The 20,900-nt window shown below is 44.7% G+C and overlaps 1 protein-coding gene across 2 annotated transcripts in view; it reads right to left on the bottom strand.

Annotated features, from left to right (window-relative positions):
* Window positions 1-2,725: 2,725 nt before the first annotated feature.
* The window catches only part of tiam2b (TIAM Rac1 associated GEF 2b), a 73,766-nt gene continuing 55,591 nt past the window's right edge, over window positions 2,726-20,900 (bottom strand). For both annotated transcript variants that reach the window (XM_083790838.1, XM_083790837.1), the window contains exons 16-29: window positions 20,812-20,900; window positions 19,144-19,196; window positions 14,289-14,477; window positions 12,564-12,632; window positions 11,884-12,009; window positions 11,399-11,507; window positions 10,639-10,818; window positions 7,718-7,836; window positions 7,098-7,206; window positions 6,682-6,740; window positions 6,353-6,443; window positions 5,925-6,012; window positions 5,180-5,545; window positions 2,726-4,650 (exon numbers count right to left, since the gene is read on the bottom strand). The exon at window positions 20,812-20,900 is cut by the window's right edge and continues 115 nt beyond it. In XM_083790838.1, coding sequence (XP_083646964.1) covers window positions 4,170-4,650; window positions 5,180-5,545; window positions 5,925-6,012; window positions 6,353-6,443; window positions 6,682-6,740; window positions 7,098-7,206; window positions 7,718-7,836; window positions 10,639-10,818; window positions 11,399-11,507; window positions 11,884-12,009; window positions 12,564-12,632; window positions 14,289-14,477; window positions 19,144-19,196; window positions 20,812-20,900 — 2,128 coding nt within the window. In that variant the 3' untranslated portion in view covers window positions 2,726-4,169. The remainder of the gene's footprint in view (window positions 4,651-5,179; window positions 5,546-5,924; window positions 6,013-6,352; window positions 6,444-6,681; window positions 6,741-7,097; window positions 7,207-7,717; window positions 7,837-10,638; window positions 10,819-11,398; window positions 11,508-11,883; window positions 12,010-12,563; window positions 12,633-14,288; window positions 14,478-19,143; window positions 19,197-20,811) is intronic.

Below are 20,900 nucleotides of genomic sequence, written 5' to 3' on the forward strand. Positions count from 1 at the left end.
ATGGAAGTCCTTTACATTATGCACTGTATGGACCGTGCTGACTGCCAACAGTACTGAAACCTTGTGTATCTGCAGCGTTCAGTCGCTCTGAAATCAGCTTCAGTTACTGGCAGTACATGAACTGTACATCTAGCATTATCACACAACTAATCGCGATGCACAATTCAATCGTGTTCTTTGAGCTTATGAATACAAATTACATTTCTATTTAGCTTTTATAGGTTTTTAATTGGCGTTGTTAAGCATGTGTGGCAACGGTTTGTGTTGTGTGTGACATTGTGTGACATCAGACAGAGCTCTGCTCAGCTTATACAAAAGTTGACGTTTTGACATCTAAGTTATCGCTGTATAACCCAGAAGGCCCCTGAATTGCACACAGGGCTTGACCAACAACAGAGAAAGACAATCCCCAACAAAACCTCTACCTTCTCTATTTGCAGCAGTGTGGACTTCTAGCTAGGTCTTCTCTTATATATATATAAACACAATGGAGAAGAGGAGTTGCAACTACCTCTACTGCCAAACGCAGAGGAACGAACACATCACCTCAGCAGCCCGTCAGCCAGTCAGCAGCTCTGTAACCAGCCAGAAACAACAAGACAACCATCAGCAGTCAGCCAAGACAACAGGGAAGAGGAAACATATCTGTAAACAATGCGACAAAACATTCCGTCAGCTGGGTCACCTGAAGACGCACCAGCTCGTCCACACCGGAGAAAAACCTTTCCGGTGTCGACAGTGTGACAAGAGCTTCAACCAGGGAGGCCACCTGAAGACACACGAGCTGCTGCACACCGGAGAGAAGCCCTTCAAGTGCAAGCACAGACAGTGTGGCAAAAGCTTCAGTCAGATGGGTCACCTGAAGACGCACGAGCGCCTTCACACGGGGGAGAAACCCTTCCGCTGCGAGCGGTGCGACAAGAGCTTCAACGAGCTGAGCACGCTGAAGCGGCACCAGCGCATCCACACGGGAGAGAAGCCCTTCCAGTGCAAGCAGTGCGACAGGAGCTTCAGTCAGCTGGGCACTTTGAAGACGCACCAGCGGCTCCACACGGGAGAGAGGCCCTACCGCTGCACACGCTGCGACCGGAGCTTCAACGAGTCGGGCGCTCTGAAGAGGCACCAGCGCATCCACACGGGAGAGAAGCCCTACCACTGCACGCACTGCGACATGAGCTTCAACCAGCTGGGCAACCTGAACAAACACCAACGTCTCCACACCAAGTTTAAGGTCGGCTCGATGAATCCGTGCGAATTCCTGGCCAGTGCCGTTAGTTGCAGTTCCGTTTCCTTTCCTTTATTGCAAAATAATACCACGATGGTTCAATAATGGCCTGTGACATTAGTCACCTTTGACGTATATATATGACAACTTCCCCCACATTTGGGCAAGCCTGCCACTGACTTATTTTAAATAAAAATAATACCACACTCGTGTGACGTGACGGGCGCTCTTATCATCATCATACATCATCGTACATCACATTCCGTGCTCATCCAATCAGCTGAGCACATTCGGTGCTCAAACGGACAGACACACGTGTACACACAAAGCTGTCCATAGGAGGGGCTAGCACACCTCAGAAACTACTGCAATATAGCCGTCCACAGTCCCAGGGTTTGATTTCTGAGCCTGGCGGACCTTTGCAGGATATCACTCCCTGACACTTCTTGGTTCAAAAACAAGAGAGGTCGTACAAATATATCACACCCGTATGAAGTGAGGGCCACTCTTATCAGCACACATCATTATACAGTATATCTCATTCTGGCCAATCACAATTTGCATCCTCACCTTTCCGTCTTTTCCGACTTTTAGCTTGAATATGTACTTTGCTCAGCCAATCAAATCATCGCTATGGGGTTATCCGCCAATCACAAGCCAATGTTTGTGTTCACACAAACCCGGAAAGCTGGGCATAGGACGGGGTAGGGCCCCTAAAAAAATCACACTCGTGTGAAGTGAGGGGGCGCTCAGCCTCTCTAACATAAATTAAACATCAAAACATTTGACGCCATTGACATTGAAGGGAAAATGTACGTCATATGTAAACGAGCAAATCAGCTAACCAATCACAGGCAACAGGCATTCTGATTGGCCAGTATGAGATGATGTACGATGATAAGAGCGCCCCTCACTTCACACGCGGGATCGCCAAATTATTTTGGGGGTCCCCAGCCAAAAGCGTTGAGAACCTCTGTTCTAGGGTACTGTTTCCCCAAACATTTTCATGGGTCGCGGGTAAATATAAACATTTTTTGTTTCCTACAATTGGCTAATAATTAGCATCATACATCATCTCATTCCGGCCAATCAGAATTTGCGTCTTCACTTTTCTGTCGTACATTGCTCAGCCAATCAGATGATCGCAGATGAAAATATACCTACCGGTACACACGTTATAAGCTGCTTTTCACTAGTTTGGGTCCTGAGAAGACAGGATCTGGACGCTCCTGTGCGGCTAGGCTCCACCATATGGCTCACACATCCATTGTTCTGCTTAATGGCACGTTTCAGCCTGATCCGAGCTCCATTGACTTCCACTATGAAATCAGGGATGTGCACACATAGACATCAAAGGGGGCTTCAGCCACTGCCCCTTTACCCGTCTGTAAAACAACTGCCCCTTCCAGACCACAAATGCAGCATTTACTACGGTGAAAGAAATGGAAATGCCACTCCTTTCCATGCCATGCCGGAAGGAAGCATTCGTTTTATGAAATATTACATCATTTATTTATTTGTACTATACAAGTCAATAAAAAGACGTACGCAAATATTTAAGAAAATAAATTACCAACCAATAGCAAATAGTTAAACAGGAATATCTTTCAGCGATTCATAAAATCACTTAAAACGTCAAAGTGGCAACAAAATTATTTTTCAGTTTGTTTAGCACCACTTCTGGGTTCAGTGCTCCAAGTCAGCATGGCGAGACAGATCAAATAAAATACAAATATATAAATAGAATGATTCAATAGCTGAATAAAACAACAAAAGAATGTCCCCCCCCCCCCACAATCAAGCAGTTCCAGTAATGTACTGACTGAACTACCTTTGTCAAAAAGTTAATGAACAAACAGAGCTACACTGAGGCTGAAACAACAACAAGAATCATATTTACAACAATGAACAATGAAGACGAATTCAAAATATAAGGAATGTCATTGAATCTTGGCAGCTGAGTACAACACAATAAAGAGTTTGAGCTCTCTTTTCATTGAATGTGATTCATGGGTAGATAAAAGAAATACAAGAATGATACAAGAATTTGAATTCTTCCACTGAGAAAAAAACTGAAAAGAAATGTAGAGAAAATCCTAACCTCCCCTAATTCATCTGTGAAGCAATAGGGAATCTTTGGTTGAACTATAGAAGACTGAGGTGTAAGAACCTCCAAACAAGAATGTCCTTAAAGACCAAGTAGAAATAGATCACAGCTCTACTTGTAATGGTCTGAATTACGTTCATAAACCATGTGTCATAGAAATATACATGATAAAAACCTATTCACTTCTGGTAACGCCTGTGGGTGTTGCTTAGAAAGTAATTGTAACTCCTAGAAAAGGTAATTTTTGGTTTTCAACCAAATGACAGTCAGTTGATTATGTGGCCAAGTAGTCCTTCTGGGTGTCATTTATTTACTGTGGCTGGTGCACAGCAAAGTCCAGACGGAGCATTAATTTAACTCAGAGTTAAACAATGAAGATAATGAGCCTACATATTGACTCTATATCACCATAAATGGGTTCAACTGGAGTCTGTAACTCTGTACACTCTCAGAGTTCCAAAGATAAAAAAATAATGAAAAAAGTCTGTGTAGGCCTAATCAATATGCATATCGTCGCTGGCCAGCAGAAACCAGCTAACTCCATTTTTCAAGTTTTTTTCATAAATCAGTGCCATTGAACACCCTTTACATCTGTGTGTTGGCTAAGAAAATATTGAACCAATGAAAAGTATTAAAAAGCGCTTCTGACCAGCTAACCAGCTAACTGGTTTAGCCCTCTCCCCTGTGTGGCAGAGCAGCTACGGCTGCATGAATTCGCTTGGAGATCCATTGTCAACTGCTCTTATCGATGGACAAAACCTCCTAACTCCACGCTGGATGTTTATTGGAGTTAGCTGGTTTCTGCCCGACAGCTGAGGGTGGTGGAAGATCACTGCTCTATGTGGTAGGTATGGCCTTGTGGACGGCCAGGATGTTGTCAAAGAAACAGTCCTCGCTGACCACGGAGTTGAGGCTCTGAATGCTGTAGTCTCTCTCCAGGAGGCTGTTCAGGTCCTCCTGTACGCTCTCTCCTCCCTGGAAGATCACACTCATCTTCCGAGCGTACTCCTGGTTGCATGTCCGTGTGCCACACGCCTCCTCCTCATCCTCCTCCCCCTGGAGGTGTGACTCTGATGCGCCGCCTGTCCTCTGGACGTCCCGCTGCAGTCCGTTGTACCATGTCCTGTAGCGCTCTGCGTCCGTTCCCCCGACGCTGCGCCCCCCGTGTCCGTCGTACCCCGCGCTCCTCTGTTGTGGCGGCTGCGCCTCCTTCTCCTCCTCCTCTGTGACGTTGAGTCTCTGGAGCTGGAGCTCCAGGGCGCTGGTGGTGGTCAGGGAGCACAGCCTGGCTCTCTTCCCCTGGGCGTCACTCTCAAGGCTGGGGAGCAAGCAAGGTTTTTAGTTTCTTTTGAAGATACCATTATATAACTTTTTTCTATAATTCAGTAGGTTTAAATTAGTTTTTAGAGCGTTTTTTATTTGTTCATATTGTTGATAATGCTATTTAGTTATAGTTACTTTTTATTAGTTTTAGTGTTAGTTTTAGTTTATTTTTTTTATACTACTTTATTTGTCAGGTGCAGGATTGAATAGGTAAGTATTTGTGTAATTTAACAAGAAGAGAATACCAGCACTAATTATTATTTTATGGTTGGCATAGTATGCTGCAGACAGCACAACATACGCGTTTTGGCTTGGAGCCTTTGTCAGCGTTGCACCACATATTTCAAGTATTTGTGTAATAAAAACAAAAGATAGCATTTAAAATGTATTAGTTACAGATGAACCGCATAAACTAAAACTAAAGGCACTTTGTCTATCATTTCAGTTCGTTTAGTTCAGTTAACTAAAATGTCCTTTCCATTCCTTTTTCCGTTACTTGGTTGGTTTCAGTGAACCATACTAACCTTGGGAGCGAGGGGTCCATGCTGCTGGCCTCCTGGCTGGGCAGCCGGGGCTCCGAGCGGGTGTCCCCCGCCGGGCGCCCGCTTCTCCCGCCGGACGACGACGAGGTGCTGCCTTCGTCCGACAGCTGCGGAGTCGTCGCGTCCTTCTCCTGCGCCGCCTCCTGCGGGCTCCTCCTCCGAGACCTCCACGAGCCGAGACCCGCTCCTCTCCGGTCGGAGGTCTTGGTTCTCCGCAGGGAGCCGGTGGTGGGTTCTCCTCCTCCTCTGAGGGGTCTGGCTCTGTCTCTGGGGAGGGTGCGTCTGGAGGAGCCCTCCCTGAAGAGGGAGCGCAGCGCTTTCACCACGCTGGCCTTGGACTCTAAACCACTAGAGGGAGACAGACACACAACAGCACAATGTTATAGCATAGAATAGATAGAGACAACTCAACAGTATAATGTGTCGATACTAAGTTATCCCCATTTCACTTATTCATTCATAAATAATCATGATCATCTATCAAAAAATGTGTTTATTAAAGGCACAATCAGAGCATGAATTAATTAAAAAGTTCATCAAAATTGTGAATTCAACAAATTCAGTAACGGATACTCGTGGTAAAATACACAATTTTATGAATGCATAGTCCTTCTATTACAGTACATTAAAGATAAGTAAGTTTGTGTGTGTGTGTGTGTGTGTGTGTTGTGTGTGCGTGCATGCGTGCGTGCGTGCGTGCGTGCGTGCGTGTGTCTGTCCGTCGTACCTGCTGCAGAGCTGGAAGACAGTCTCTGGTCGTCCCTCCAGTTCTGACTTGGTGTGAACCAGCTCCCACACACACGGGTTCTCTGATCCTATACAGTAGCAACATGGCAACGCACCGTTAGTTCACTGAGGAAGTCAAAGTTTGAGGACATGTTGTCCTAAACGGGATGCTTGCCTTGAATCACAATCAACTCAACATTATAGTTACACGAGTCGGGTAAAGAGGAAAGGAACTAGTAACTATACCACAATCACACAACAGGCGTTCAAAGACGTCTTTGGCGGTGTGGGCTTTGGAAAAACAATATGTCAAAAGACGTCTTTGGCATATACCGAAATATAAAAGACACATCTGGTGAATAGTGTCAAAGGACAGGGAGTTGGGGGACCTCATGTGTCCCAGAGTCACACTTCTATAAAGTCTCTAACCTGTGACGTTTCCCATTCGGACCTGGACAGCAGACACGGGAATCAACCAGCGGAACTTAAACGGGTCCAGGTCACCTGACCGAGAAGATGTCTGCATGGTGGGAAAATAAAAACATGCCATGTCAACCCAAGCTTTATACGTCAAATAGCCAAAATAGCCCCTACAAGCTCATGAATTCCTTTTCTCCACTCGTTTTTTTTTCAAAGAAATTACAAATAGTGAAATCTTTCTTAAACTTTTGAACCAGAATAAGGCCAGCAGGGTTCGTGTGGTTAAGTGACGTTGCTCATTTTATAATAGTTTGTAATAGAAGGCATGAAAGACTCACCATCCTCTTCTTCATCTTGCCGTTGTCTCGGTAAAGCAAAATCACTGCCCTCTTAAACACTGAGGAGAGAAAGCAGACATGTTGGACTATAAAGCACCCCAAAATCATGTAACGGTTTACTACTGTAGTTTACTGTTATTCTTAAGCATACATAAATACATACATACATACATACATACATACATACATACATACATACATACATACATACATACATACATACATACTACAATATAAACTTGTATATAAACGTTGTTAGCTAGTGGCTTCACTATGAAATAACTAAAGCAAGACAAGATGCAATCAATGCAAAAATCACATCACCAGAGCCTCCAGTTCATGTTCATGAAAAAAGATGCAGTTAACGTACAAAATGGACATTCTCTGTGTGTTGGAGACGAGGTGTGTGTACTCACCAAACAGAGTGATCTCTGGATCCCTCCGCATGCGACCCAGAGAGGGCACAGGGTTCAGCCACGTCTCCGACGAATGGATGAGAAACTCACCCATGGAGATCTCTGTCACCTAGAGGGGAGCAGAGGAGAGTTTCTTACAAATACTTTATATTAGCACAGATCACTGTAGCCTACATGACCATGATGCCTCTCCTTTCATTTCGCCCTGGATTAAGAGTGTCTGCTAAATGCCTAAATTGCAATTGTAAATTGTGTACTAATTAGATGGCACATTCTCGCCCTCTGCTGGTCTAGCATGGAATATCCTGTGTATCTTGTATCCTTGTATTCCCAGGGTGTCCAAAAGGTAGATCTTGATCTACCAGTAGATCACAAGGGCTATGCAGGTACAGTAGACCACATGACATGCCCCTAAAAATAAATAAAACTCCTCTGCTTTTTGGCATCTGCCACTTGAATTAAGGTAACTTGAAAGATTGGCATCAAGAAGGGCCTGTCAGTAGTAAATCAAGTATATAAAGATGTGCAAGGCAAAGTTGCACGTTCACGTTTTTCCCCCAAATAGCAGATCTACAAGCTCATAGCGTGGCACGAAGTGACGCGCAGAGCAGTAGCTTTACCTCTTTGTCGGCTGAGTTGTGTTCTGCAGCCAGCTGGTCGAACACAGAGCCGTAGTCCTCATAGATCTTCTGCATCTCGTTGATGTGACTGGCAACCTTCTCCATGGCCCTCAGGGCGTCTGTGCAACAACACAACATGACAACACAACACATTACAACCTTCTCCATGGCCCTCAGAGCGTCTGTGCAACAACACAACACAACACAACACATTACAACCTTCTCCATGGCCCTCAGAGCGTCTGTGCAACAACACAACACAACACAACACATTACAACCTTCTCCATGGCCCTCAGAGCGTCTGTGCAACAACACAACACATTACAACCTTCTCCATGGCCCTCAGGGCGTCTGTGCAACAACACAACACATTACAACCTTCTCCATGGCCCTCAGAGCGTCTGTGCAACAACACAACACATTACAACCTTCTCCATGGCCCTCAGAGCGTCTGTGCAACAACACAACACAACACAACACATTACAACCTTCTCCATGGCCCTCAGAGCGTCTGTGCAACAACACAACACAACACAACACATTACAACCTTCTCCATGGCCCTCAGAGCGTCTGTGCAACAACACAACACAACACAACACATTACAACCTTCTCCATGGCCCTCAGAGCGTCTGTGCAACAACACAACACAACACAACACATTACAACCTTCTCCATGGCCCTCAGAGCGTCTGTGCAACAACACAACATGACAACACAACACATTACAACCTTCTCCATGGCCCTCAGGGCGTCTGTGCAACAACACAACATGACAACACAACACATTACAACCTTCTCCATGGCCCTCAGAGCGTCTGTGCAACAACACAACATGACAACACAACACATTACAACCTTCTCCATGGCCCTCAGGGCGTCTGTGCAACAACACAACACATTACAACCTTCTCCATGGCCCTCAGAGCGTCTGTGCAACAACACAACACATTACAACCTTCTCCATGGCCCTCAGAGCGTCTGTGCAACAACACAACACATTACAACCTTCTCCATGGCCCTCAGAGCGTCTGTGCAACAACACAACACAACACAACACATTACAACCTTCTCCATGGCCCTCAGAGCGTCTGTGCAACAACACAACACAACACAACACATTACAACCTTCTCCATGGCCCTCAGAGCGTCTGTGCAACAACACAACATGACAACACAACACATTACAACCTTCTCCATGGCCCTCAGGGCGTCTGTGCAACAACACAACACATTACAACCTTCTCCATGGCCCTCAGAGCGTCTGTGCAACAACACAACACATTACAACCTTCTCCATGGCCCTCAGGGCCATGATTTAATAAAACATTTATCGCGATGCAACAAATAGGCAAAAAAAATGAAGAAAATACAGGATCTGGTAAGAGAATTTGTCTGGAAATGTATGTAAAATCATGATAAATCGTATGGTGAACCCAGTATCGTGAATCAAATCGTATGTTGAGTTGAGTGAATCGTTACATTTTAGTAGAAATCTACGCTTGAATGTATTTTCCTTCACAGGTTTGAGTATTAACGTGTGTTCACTTTCAGCAATATCACACACAAAATATTGGTTCTTCAGCAGTTCTTTGGGTGGCTGAGGTGTTATATATGACCTACAAATAACCTGTTAAGCCCCTGTATGGTTCTTTAGAGGTTCTCTACCGGTTCCTCAGTTTAGCTTGGGGACCGCGTAGTGAGCTTGTAGAATAGCTATTTTCAGTGTGTGACACCCAGGCGTATACGATATGAACGTACCTGTAAGGTGCCCGTGCTCCTGACTACGATATGAACGTACCTGTAAGGTGCCCGTGCTCCTGACTACGATATGAACGTACCTGTAAGGTGCCCATGCTCCTGACTACGATATGAACGTACCTGTAAGGTGCCCGTGCTCCTGACTACGATATGAATGTACCTGTAAGGTGCCCGTGCTCCTGACTACGATATGAACGTACCTGTAAGGTGCCCGTGCTCCTGACTACGATATGAACGTACCTGTAAGGTGCCCGTGCTCCTGACTACGATATGAATGTACCTGTAAGGTGCCCGTGCTCCTGACTACGATATGAACGTACCTGTAAGGTGCCCGTGCTCCTGACTACGATATGAACGTACCTGTAAGGTGCCCGTGCTCCTGACTACGATATGAACGTACCTGTAAGGTGCCCATGCTCCTGACTACGATATGAACGTACCTGTAAGGTGCCCGTGCTCCTGACTACGATATGAATGTACCTGTAAGGTGCCCGTGCTCCTGACTACGATATGAACGTACCTGTAAGGTGCCCGTGCTCCTGACTACGATATGAACGTACCTGTAAGGTGCCCGTGCTCCTGACTACGATATGAATGTACCTGTAAGGTGCCCGTGCTCCTGACTACGATATGAACGTACCTGTAAGGTGCCTGTGCTCCTGACTACGATATGAACGTACCTGTAAGGTGCCCGTGCTCCTGACTACGATATGAATGTACCTGTAAGGTGCCCGTGCTCCTGACTACGATATGAACGTACCTGTAAGGTGCCTGTGCTCCTGACTACGATATGAACGTACCTGTAAGGTGCCTGTGCTCCTGACTACGATATGAACGTACCTGTAAGGTGCCCGTGCTCCTGACTACGATATGAACGTACCTGTAAGGTGCCCGTGCTCCTGACTACGATATGAACGTACCTGTAAGGTGCCCGTGCTCCTGACTACGATATGAACGTACCTGTAAGGTGCCCGTGCTCCTGACTACGATATGAACGTACCTGTAAGGTGCCCGTGCTCCTGACTACGATATGAACGTACCTGTAAGGTGCCCGTGCTCCTGACTACGATATGAACGTACCTGTAAGGTGCCCGTGCTCCTGACTACGATATGAACGTACCTGTAAGGTGCCCGTGCTCCTGACTACGATATGAACGTACCTGTAAGGTGCCCATGCTCCTGACTCTCGCTGTCGGTCAGTGACACCAGCTCTCGGAGCAGCAGGGGGTACTTGAGGACCCTCTGGACCGGCTTGATGAGGTACGACTCCAGGGTGGATGAGTGCTGTTTGGTCGGGTTCCTGGCCTCCAGGAACTCCTTGAAGGCCCGGTCCGTCTTGGCTGGAACGAGAGAGAGAGAGAGATAATGAAAAAGAAAGAACGTTGTGAGCAGAAGGTTGTTGTTTAACCCATTAAGTCTTGAGGCCGATTCTCTGCACGTATGTTGCTATATCAGTGGTGCTCAAACCTTTTCATGTCAAGGACCCCCAACATTATATGTATTTCGACCTCCATCTCAAAATGTTTTGTTCCAGTTACCCCCAGAAGCAAAGATTTCAGTTAAAAGGATTTGCACAAATGTTCAAGATTTTCAACGATCTACAAGCTATGAGCTTGCCATTTCTGAATAGCCAGAAATATTAAATAATAGTTAAAATGATTAAAATCTAAAATAACACAGATGCTTTGGTTAAAATCCACTTGATCCTCCTTGATGGCCACCTTAGAAAAGATGAAGTGCCATCGTAACATCCTCCCCAGGTCCTTATCTGAATCTTAACCACACACCATAACCAAAGCCTAAATCTGACCACACTAACAGTGCCTAAACTTAAACTTTCTAGGGTAGCCTTCTAGCGATGACCCAAGACAAAAGAAACACAACAGAACTGAATAAAATAGAAGAGAAGAATGTTCCTACCTCTCTCCAGAACCTTCTGGACTTTGATGTGGTTGGCACAGAAGCCGCTGTAGAGCTTGAAGTGGTCCGCATAGTACAGGAAGGACCCTCCCAGAGAGAAGAGGAGGTTCTGAGAGGAGATGAAAAAATAAGTTTTGTTAGCTCACAATTACAAAATGCTTTCTAAAACAAATGATGTATCTTTTCTTTTCTTTTCTTTATCAGTGCAATTCAACACCCTTTTCATCTGTGGTGGGATTTACAAATATTGAACCAATGAAAAGTATTAAAAAGCGCTTCTGACTAAACCTTCTAACTCCATTGGATCCAGTCAAACCACCAACTCCAACTTAGGTTATTCTAATCAAAACAACTATCTCTAAAGTCATGATAATATAAGGACACATTCAAGTATCTGACAATATATAAAGTCACCATACCAACTTTGATGAGGCATAGTTGGTCTCTACCCGACAGCAGAGATATACACTAACGCATATATGTACCTTGAACTGCTCTGGTGAGTCCAGAGAGCTGAGGTTAGGACAGGAGGCGATGCGTTCCTCAAGCGTGTGAAGGAACACTCTCTGGAAGTCCAACATCTCTGGAAGACTGCCGAACAGAGACTCCATCTGACACACGCACACGCACACGCACACACACACACACACACACACACACACACACACACACACACACACAGTACACACTTACCATTACTGCGATTTAGGCATTTAGCAGACAGTTTCAACCCTTCTACAACCGCCTTCTAAACCATTAGTTCTCACACTTTTTCATTAAAAATGATTTAACCTTTTTCAAACGGTTTAAATTTGTCAAAAATAGCAGATGTACAAGCTCGCAGCGCATCACTTCATGCCGCGATTATTTTAACAGCCAACGCAAAACTCTAAAATGACACAGATGCTCTCCCGGTTTTAATGGGTTATATCCGGGATATACATGTGCGGAATTGGAATAAGCATGCGCTCTAGTTGTAGTTACATAATTTGAGTGTGTTAAGAACAAAGCAGTGACTCAGAAAGAAAGACTTGCTATTTCCGCTATTTGAAATACAATGAGTACATCAGGTTTAAGTGGTTAAGAAAGACAGATAACCGGCTCCCTCACGGCCACTCTGGTTGAGAGAGCCGGTTTTATTCCGTTCTATTCCATCTGTACGTACCTCATCCTTACTGAGGAAGGTTTCGTTCTGCAGAGGGGTCAGGTAGATTTCAAACAGACAGCTCAGGTCCTGAGGCAGGAGAGAGAGAGAGAGAGAGAGAGAGAGAGAGAGATCTTTATAAAACCATGATAATGTGTTTATTTGCCTCCTCGCCAATGGTGGAAGAAGTACTCACATTTTTCACTTGAGTAAAAGTATCAATACCACCATGTAGAAATACTCAAGTAACATGTAAATACCACAAGTAAGGCCAAAACTGCACCAATGCAACTTCTTGCAACACAACTCCTTGCAACAAAACTGGCATTGGAGTGAATTGGTTTCATGCAACTACATGCAACTACTCGCAACCATTTATGCATTCATGCAGTCATTATGCAGAAATATCCTATTTTGCAAGTTTCCCAAATGTATAAAATCTTTAGAAAATTGCAGAACGCGTCGCAAATTGTGAGGTTGTTGTAACTGCCGGGGACACTTGGTGTTAACTTAACTTTAATTGTTATTTTTGTTGCTCATGTGGTTAACCTTTCATTTGACACTTCCTGTGCATTTGGGTTACCTTTATTGTGAAATGTCCTGTCACCGCACCAACGTGCACATAAGCTGGTTCGCTTCACTCACCATAGAGACACAGCATGCTTGAAATGTAGAAGCTCCACACGGTATGAATTGTTTGTTTGTTTTATACACAATATCCATGTTCTTAATCAGTTGATCATGCAATGTTGAAACCTGCAGGACTGTTTGTAGCATTGTTAGACAGTTGGATGAAACTGTTTATATTATTAACAGTGCCTGCCACACAGTGTGATCATCGTTTGGTGTACAAAGTTCCTCCTATGCTGTGACTCTTTGATGTACAGTGTATAAAGCTCATTTCCAGCCCATGCACCCTCGATAAAGCGGAGCGAGGTACAGGAGTGTTTATTTGTTTTGTTTGAGTCTTCATTCATGATTTACTTTGGGTTTAAGCATTTGTTTATTTTGGTTTGGTCTATGATACATTTGGTTATGGTGCATTTTGCTTTATATCTGCCTGTTTGTTTATGGAAATTAATTGAGTTATATTGAATCACTGAATTATAATCAACATTATAATCATTTTATTGTTGAATTGTACTAAAGTGATTAATTTAATGCACTGCTTTTATTGTTGAAGGAAACTATGAAATGTTTGATATGTCTAAGATTATTTATTTCTATATAGTTTTCACGGTGTTCAACCCATGCTTCAAAAGGAAAAATAAAAACACCCGTTGAGACCATCCACTGCATTCTTTATCATCGAGGGCGCTTACAGTTGTAGATTGCCCTATTTTCAAATAGCCAAAGTTTATAGGGCTGAATTTAAGTGCTTAATATATGTTTTGTAATAATCATCTAAAAGTAACTAGTACCAACATTTTCACATCATTGCAGTAGAGTAAAAGTACAATATTTGTCTCTGAGATGTGGAGTAGTAGTAAAAGTAGGCCTCCTTAAAGTAAAGATCACACCCGTGTGAACTGAGCGGTGCAGGCTGCTCAACAACACCAGCTGTTGCAGCTGTTGAGGCCGTACTACAAACAGATATACCATACTCCAAACAGACAGACAGACAGACAGACAGACAGACAGACACACACGGCCAGTCATTGGAGCGGTTATGCACTGCTCAAAAATACATCAAAATGGTACCCAAGTACTGAATGTACTTAGTTACTTCCCAGCTGTGCGACTCACCTTAACGTAGGACTTCTCTGTGTCCACCAGCTCCTGGATGACCTTACAGAGTCTCTGGGAGACGGACATGTGTCGGGGACAGGGCCGTGGCAGGCTGGCCTCTCTGGAGTACGGGTTCCTGGGACACTCTGCCTCCTGGCCCGGCCGCTCTGGAAAGGTCTGGTACAGCGTGAACACCGTGTCCACGTTCTGGAAGGGAGGATGGATGATTGATTGATTTATTGAAGAGGATGAACTCAGAAAAAGCACAAAGCCTTGTTTTGTGTCAGGGTGCATCACAACATTTAAAGACATACAAATGTACACTTTTGCTGATTAATTTGCTGCAGTGGTTCTCAAACATTTTCATGTCAAGGAACTAGAGGCAAGCAATGGGCACTCGCTTGCCACTATGGGAGCCTCAGCCGACCCATGGCAAAGCCAGGAAAGGCAAGAAGCGCACCACCTACGTAGATGCACTGCAGCGCGACAGTTCAGCTAACAACACTGTAGACTAGAGCTCAAGATCCTGTTATTAGAAAGGAGAGTCTGGAGGCCAGCGATTCAGGAGTCCCGAGTTGGTGTTGGCTGCTGCTGGACGGTAGACCACACTCACCACACATCGCATACTGCATCATGTCAAGGGCCCCTAAATTGATATGTATTTTTTGGCTGAGGATCCCCTTGGATGGATGGATTGGTGATTTGTGTGAGCTAAGGATTGGGTCGCATATCGTCTCTGTCCAAGTGGAAACCTCATTATTCAGTTCAAAACTGTTACTTTTCAGGATTAAAATTCAAAAGTAGCAAAAGTAGCAGATCTACAAGCTCAAAACTCAAAATGTTATGGAGATAAGCGGTTTCTGCCCGACGGCAACGATATAATCACATCAATTATCTGACCACCCAAGAATTATCTTTAATAATCCATGGTCGTTTTCTTTCTGCCATTTGTTGCTTTCTGAACTTGGTGATGATTTTGCTGATATTCTGTTCAATTTGATGCATTTCGCAATCAAAATAAATTGAACTGAACAAAACGGCAGCATGAAAGCAGCCAACGTCCCGTGGCCGGAGCCTGAAACAGAGATGACAGCCACTGTGCTGTCTGTCCCGTCATGCTGAGGGAACATCATGATAAAAACAGAATCAGTGTTGTGAGTCACAACACCACAGGCGACCCACAGAGGAGGCAGACATTTCCTAGCGGAACACACTGAACCCATTTGTCATCATAATTCCCCCAGTCAGTCTGTAATAAACTGCTGACATTAAGTTAGAGCCGCTGTTCCGAAAAGTCCCAACGACCACATGCAGGGAAAGAAGCAGGTCAGGGGAGAAGAAGGGATTGGCCCAGCTAGGCCCCACTATACGATAGGTAGAGTTAAACCAAAAGAATTACACGAAACACATCATTCATTGCTCTAGTAGTCTAAATTCAGCCTCAGCCCCTGTGTGTGTTCCTTCAAGACTGTTAACATTTATGAGCTTAATGTGCCTAGCGCTGAAAAACAATCCTTCACATGTGTGTGACTGAATATAAACACAGAGCGGATCCACGTGCTTTTAAAAAGTGCCTCTGTAAATAAACTAATAATATAGTGGAGTGCAATTTCCCACTAAAACACACAGAGTGGCAGCCTGACTGCAATGTTTGCACGTAAAGCCTTTATTATGGTTACACGTCCAAAGACGAGCTTAATCGGTTGTGCGAATATTTACATCTGGTTGTTTTCAGGAAGTCTCACACTCTCCATGCTGAACTTTGAAACAGTATCTAGCAACGGGCGATACAGTGTTCTCAACCCCAAAGCTCCAGTCACTCAGCCAAAACACGCAGAGAGAGAGAGACAGCTACTCTATTGTACGGTGGTAGCCTACAATTTGTACCACACGCAGTCTGAGAAATATTATTCATATTTATGTGTGTATTACATGCTGGAATATGCCACTCCCTTCACCATATCATGGAGGTCAGATTCACACTCTGCAATAACACACTGCTGAGCAGCAAGCTATGACACAGACATACAAACAAACACTCAAACCACAAGACTGCACTGAGACTCACACGTGGTGCTGTACTGGTTCTCACAGAAACATATTCCCCCATATGTTCATATTTATGAGAATATAATAAAGCCAAAACACCACTGTGAAAACACTGTAATAAGATCATACATAGCTAAAGCTTGACAGAACACACTGGTCAGCTGAAACCGAACAACTGGTCAGCTGAAACCGAACGAGCACAGTGAGCAAATTTAGATTAAAAAAAAAGGGTAGGCATTGCTTGCTTGATCTGAAGGCTCAAAAGGTATAGTCGGGGGATATAAACGTAAAATTTAATCTGTGAATAAATTCCTTACCAAGAAAGTGTTTGTGAAGGTGTCTAGTAACACATCTGTGTTCACCTGACTAACATGTCTTAGTAAGGAATTTATTCACAGATTATCCCTCTGATAATATTCCCTGACTAGTAGGGCAGACAACAGTCATGGTTCTGAGAACAAAGTTATTAAACAAAGATAAGATACATAAGATACAAGACCAAATAAGGGCCCAGCGTGGTGGTCCAGGCACCCTAGGCTGCAATGCCAGCCTGACAGGTTAAAATCCCTATGACCTTTGCTTCGTGTCACTCCCCATGTCTCTTGGTCTACTGTCCTATCAATAAAGGCATGAAAGACGAAAAAACTAATCTTAAAAAAAAGACCACATAAGAACTTCGCAAGACAACTCTCCTCTCTGAATACGTGCGACAACCACACCACCAAGGCCTGATTTATACTTGAGTGCTGGTGTTGCATGCAGTAAATAGCAGATGTACAAGCTCACACCGCAGCACGACTAGCTTGTAGATCTGCTATTTGCTGAGCCCGACAGCGGCACGAAAGTAAGTATAGATGAAGCTTTATGCTCTCAAGCACCTAGCACACTAATGGCGTGGTTGTTTACCAGCATTCGGACCGCGTCGGGGGCCTGTCGACAGGCCAGACACGAGCCCACGTCTTCCAGGAGTCCAGTCAGTCTCTCCTTCAGTGACACGCGGGCCAGCGGGGACTCCGGATCTGGAAGTACTACCCGCTGTACTCGCTCCTCTACCATCGTCACCTCCTCTCCCACCGCCTGTATCTCTATCGCCTCCTCCTGCTCTTCGTCTCCTGCCACCTCCTGCCCTCCCCCAGCGTCCTCCGCCTGGGGCATCACCCAGCACAACGTCGCCAAGGAGCCACAGGGCGAGAGCGGCCGGGTAGGGGTCGGCGACGGGGAGTCTTTATCTGGGACCAGCGGTCCTCTCTGTCTTGCGGTGAACGGAGGCCGTCAGAAAAAAAACCATCGCTTCGCATCGCATGCGCTGTGTGTGTGTGTGTGTACGCGCGTGTGTGTCCACGCTAGCGTCTCGGGCCGTTAGTACTACTGTGCGGGGACAGTCCAGGTTCGGTCCAACTCATGACCTGTTGTTGTCCGTTATTCCCTCGTCTTTCCAACGCTACCGTCGAAGATCCTCTGTCCAACGACTTAACTCCTTTATTGTGTCTTCTCCACTATCTCCCGCTCAACTTAGCCGTCTGTCTACATGGAATTAGAAGCGCTATTTTTAAAAGAAAGAACAAAACACTCCGACAGGCTCGTAGACATTCTATGCGGTTATGCTGGTCGTCGTTAATCCCGTTTGCTTGACCACACACGCTCTCTCGCTCTCTCTTGTCTTTCCTACACACACTCTTGCAGGTGGTGGGGGTGGGGGGGGGGGGGTAATCCTGGATTAAGCAGCCTAATGGAGGATCATGTCTGCTGACAGCGACAGTACCAATGTCTGGACTTTCCCTACGACACCCTGGGCCGACACGCCATGCCTCTATCTATACCTCTCGCTTCCCAACCTGTGTGGAATGACCTCCGACCTTCTCCCTCAGTCAGGACTGCAGACTCCCTCCTCAATCCACCGCAGTCTGACAACTCACCTCTTCAGAGTCAGAACCACCTCACCCCCACAACAATCCTCATTCCTTGTTCCCATTACATCTCTGATAAACAGAGATGTAATGTGAATAATAATAATAATAATAATAAAAACCTCCAAAATGGATATTAGTTGGTTTCTTCCCGACAGCAACGATATGCTATACTGTTTGTACTGTATTTAGATACATGTATATGCTGTGCTTGTCCACAGATGCTAAAAATATTATTTTGATAGCATGTTGTATCCTTGTTACTTGTTACATACATACTGTTACATACTTCATTGTTTTTCTTTGGACTTTACGTGACCTTTTATCCTTTTTTTTAACTAGGGTTAATGTAATTTACTGGGGTTAGTAAGTTGCTCTTGATACAAGCATCTGCTAAATAACTAAATTGTATTTGTAATTGTTAATTTCACACAGGAATAGACACAATGTACACACACACACACACACACACACACACACACACACACACACACACACACACACACACACACACACAGTGGCTCAGGGGTAGAGCGGCTGGATGGGTTTCGAACCCGGGCTCCCCCAGAGTTAGTGTCGAAGTGTCCTTGAGCAAGACACTGAACACCTAATTGCTCCTGATGTGCTGGTTGCTGCCTTGCATGGTTTCCGCCGCCATCGGTGTGTGAATGTGTGTGTGAATGGGTGAATGTGTGTGTGAATGTGTGTGTGAATGGGTGTGTGAATGTGTGTGTGAATGGGTGTGTGAATGTGTGTGTGAATGGGTGAATGTAATGCACAATCAATGTAAAGCGCCTTGGATAAAGGTGCTATATATAAATGCACACACACATGCATGCGCATACTCACGCGCACATATATACACACATATGCGCGTGTACAAACACAAACACACACAATTTTATATTGTGTCTCACCTGTGCAGGAGGGTGTGTGATGTCAGAGGGAGACAGGGGACTCTCTGGCAGGTCTGTGGTTGACACAAAAACAACACAAACCATTATAATAAATAATGTAATAATAATAATAACTACATCCATGGAGCACTTTTCAGAGTTACAAAGACCCCCCAAAAAAGCAGCATATGATACTGTAGTACTGTAATACTGTAGTTTAATGATACACAATACCATGCATATCTTTTTGATACACATTTCATTAAAAGTTAAATTTAAAATCTAAAAATGCTACAAGAAAAGTACAATGGAAAAGTGCAATATTAATAAAATCATATCATGAAAAGAATAATCAATAATAAATCATAGCTGGTGACGGGCTGCTAGAGCCGACATAATCAATTGCCTAAACAAAACTCAAACATTGGACACAGATTCAACCAGTATTGCTGTATTAACACGCCCCAGGCATCCCCCAGTGTGTCTACAGGTCACCTCAGAGCTTACTGCTGCTGGCCTGCTAACTGAAGCTGACTGCTGTTTATTATATTGATCTGGATGCAGTAAAACCACCAGCGGGCAGAGAAACTCTCTCTCTCTCTCTCTCTCTCTCTCAGTCTCACTCACACGCACTCACGCACGCACACACACGCACACGCATGCACAGACACAGGTTTGTATTACTATATGTAATACTAGTGAGGACAGTGTCATTTTAAGATGGTGATTTGATGATAAATATTTGTTTGTTCGTGTGTAATTTTTTTACCATAAGCCTAAAGCCGAAAAACAGCCGATCTACAAGCTTGCAACATGTCACAGGTGCGTAAGCATAAACCAGCCATAACCGTAACACTAAATGTAACATATGAATGCCTAATCCTAACCACAACCTCCTGGATATTTTGCTAATTAAAAACTAGAATCTAGAAGAACTAATCTAGAACTATAAAACAACCATTTCTCATGTGAGGACCAGGCAAAATGGTCCTCACAATGTTTATTTCCCAGATTCTACTGTACTTGGGAACATCAGGCCCACACACACACACACACACACACACACACACACACACACACACACACACACACACACACACACACACACACACACACACACACACAGAGAGAGAGAGAGAGAGAGAGAGAGAGAGACACGTCTCTGTGTCAATGTGTCTTGTATCTCTGCAGAGCAAGCAACACAACACATCAGATTAAAAAACACAATGGAAGATGCTCCATCTGTTCTGTTATTATAAACAGGCAGCTCGGCCACTACAGCTTATGAGGTTTTGGCACCACCTAGTGTAATTTGCCCTCATGTCACAGATGAGAACGAGAGTGATAGAGATTAGACAGATTACATGATTATGGTAATCATTTCATGAGCTATGGTACAAAAACTGTGAGAACCACTGCCATAGCCTACCAGATGAACCACTATAGTTAGTATATAGTACAGTGGTTCCCAAAGTTGGGTCCAGGGACCCCCAGGGGTCATTGAGGGAGTTCCATAGGGTCCCCAGCTAAATGATAGTTTGGAACCAAATGGGCCCTTATGGGTCTATTTGGTTCCATTTGTACACTCTCAGAGTTACAGAGTTATATAGTATGTACCTGTGTTGCACTTGAGTAGCTGGGTGGTTGAAGGGGGAGGTGGGGGTTGGGGACAGGGGTATATGTACGTACCTGTGTTGCACTCGGGTAGCTGGGTGGTTGAAGGGGGAGGTGGGGGTTGGGGACAGGGCCCATTGGGCTCCTGGGGGCTCGGCTCCTCT

The sequence above is a fragment of the Protomyctophum parallelum genome, assembly GCF_964188405.1.
Source record: "Protomyctophum parallelum genome assembly, chromosome: 19".
Lineage (NCBI taxonomy): Eukaryota > Metazoa > Chordata > Actinopteri > Myctophiformes > Myctophidae > Protomyctophum > Protomyctophum parallelum.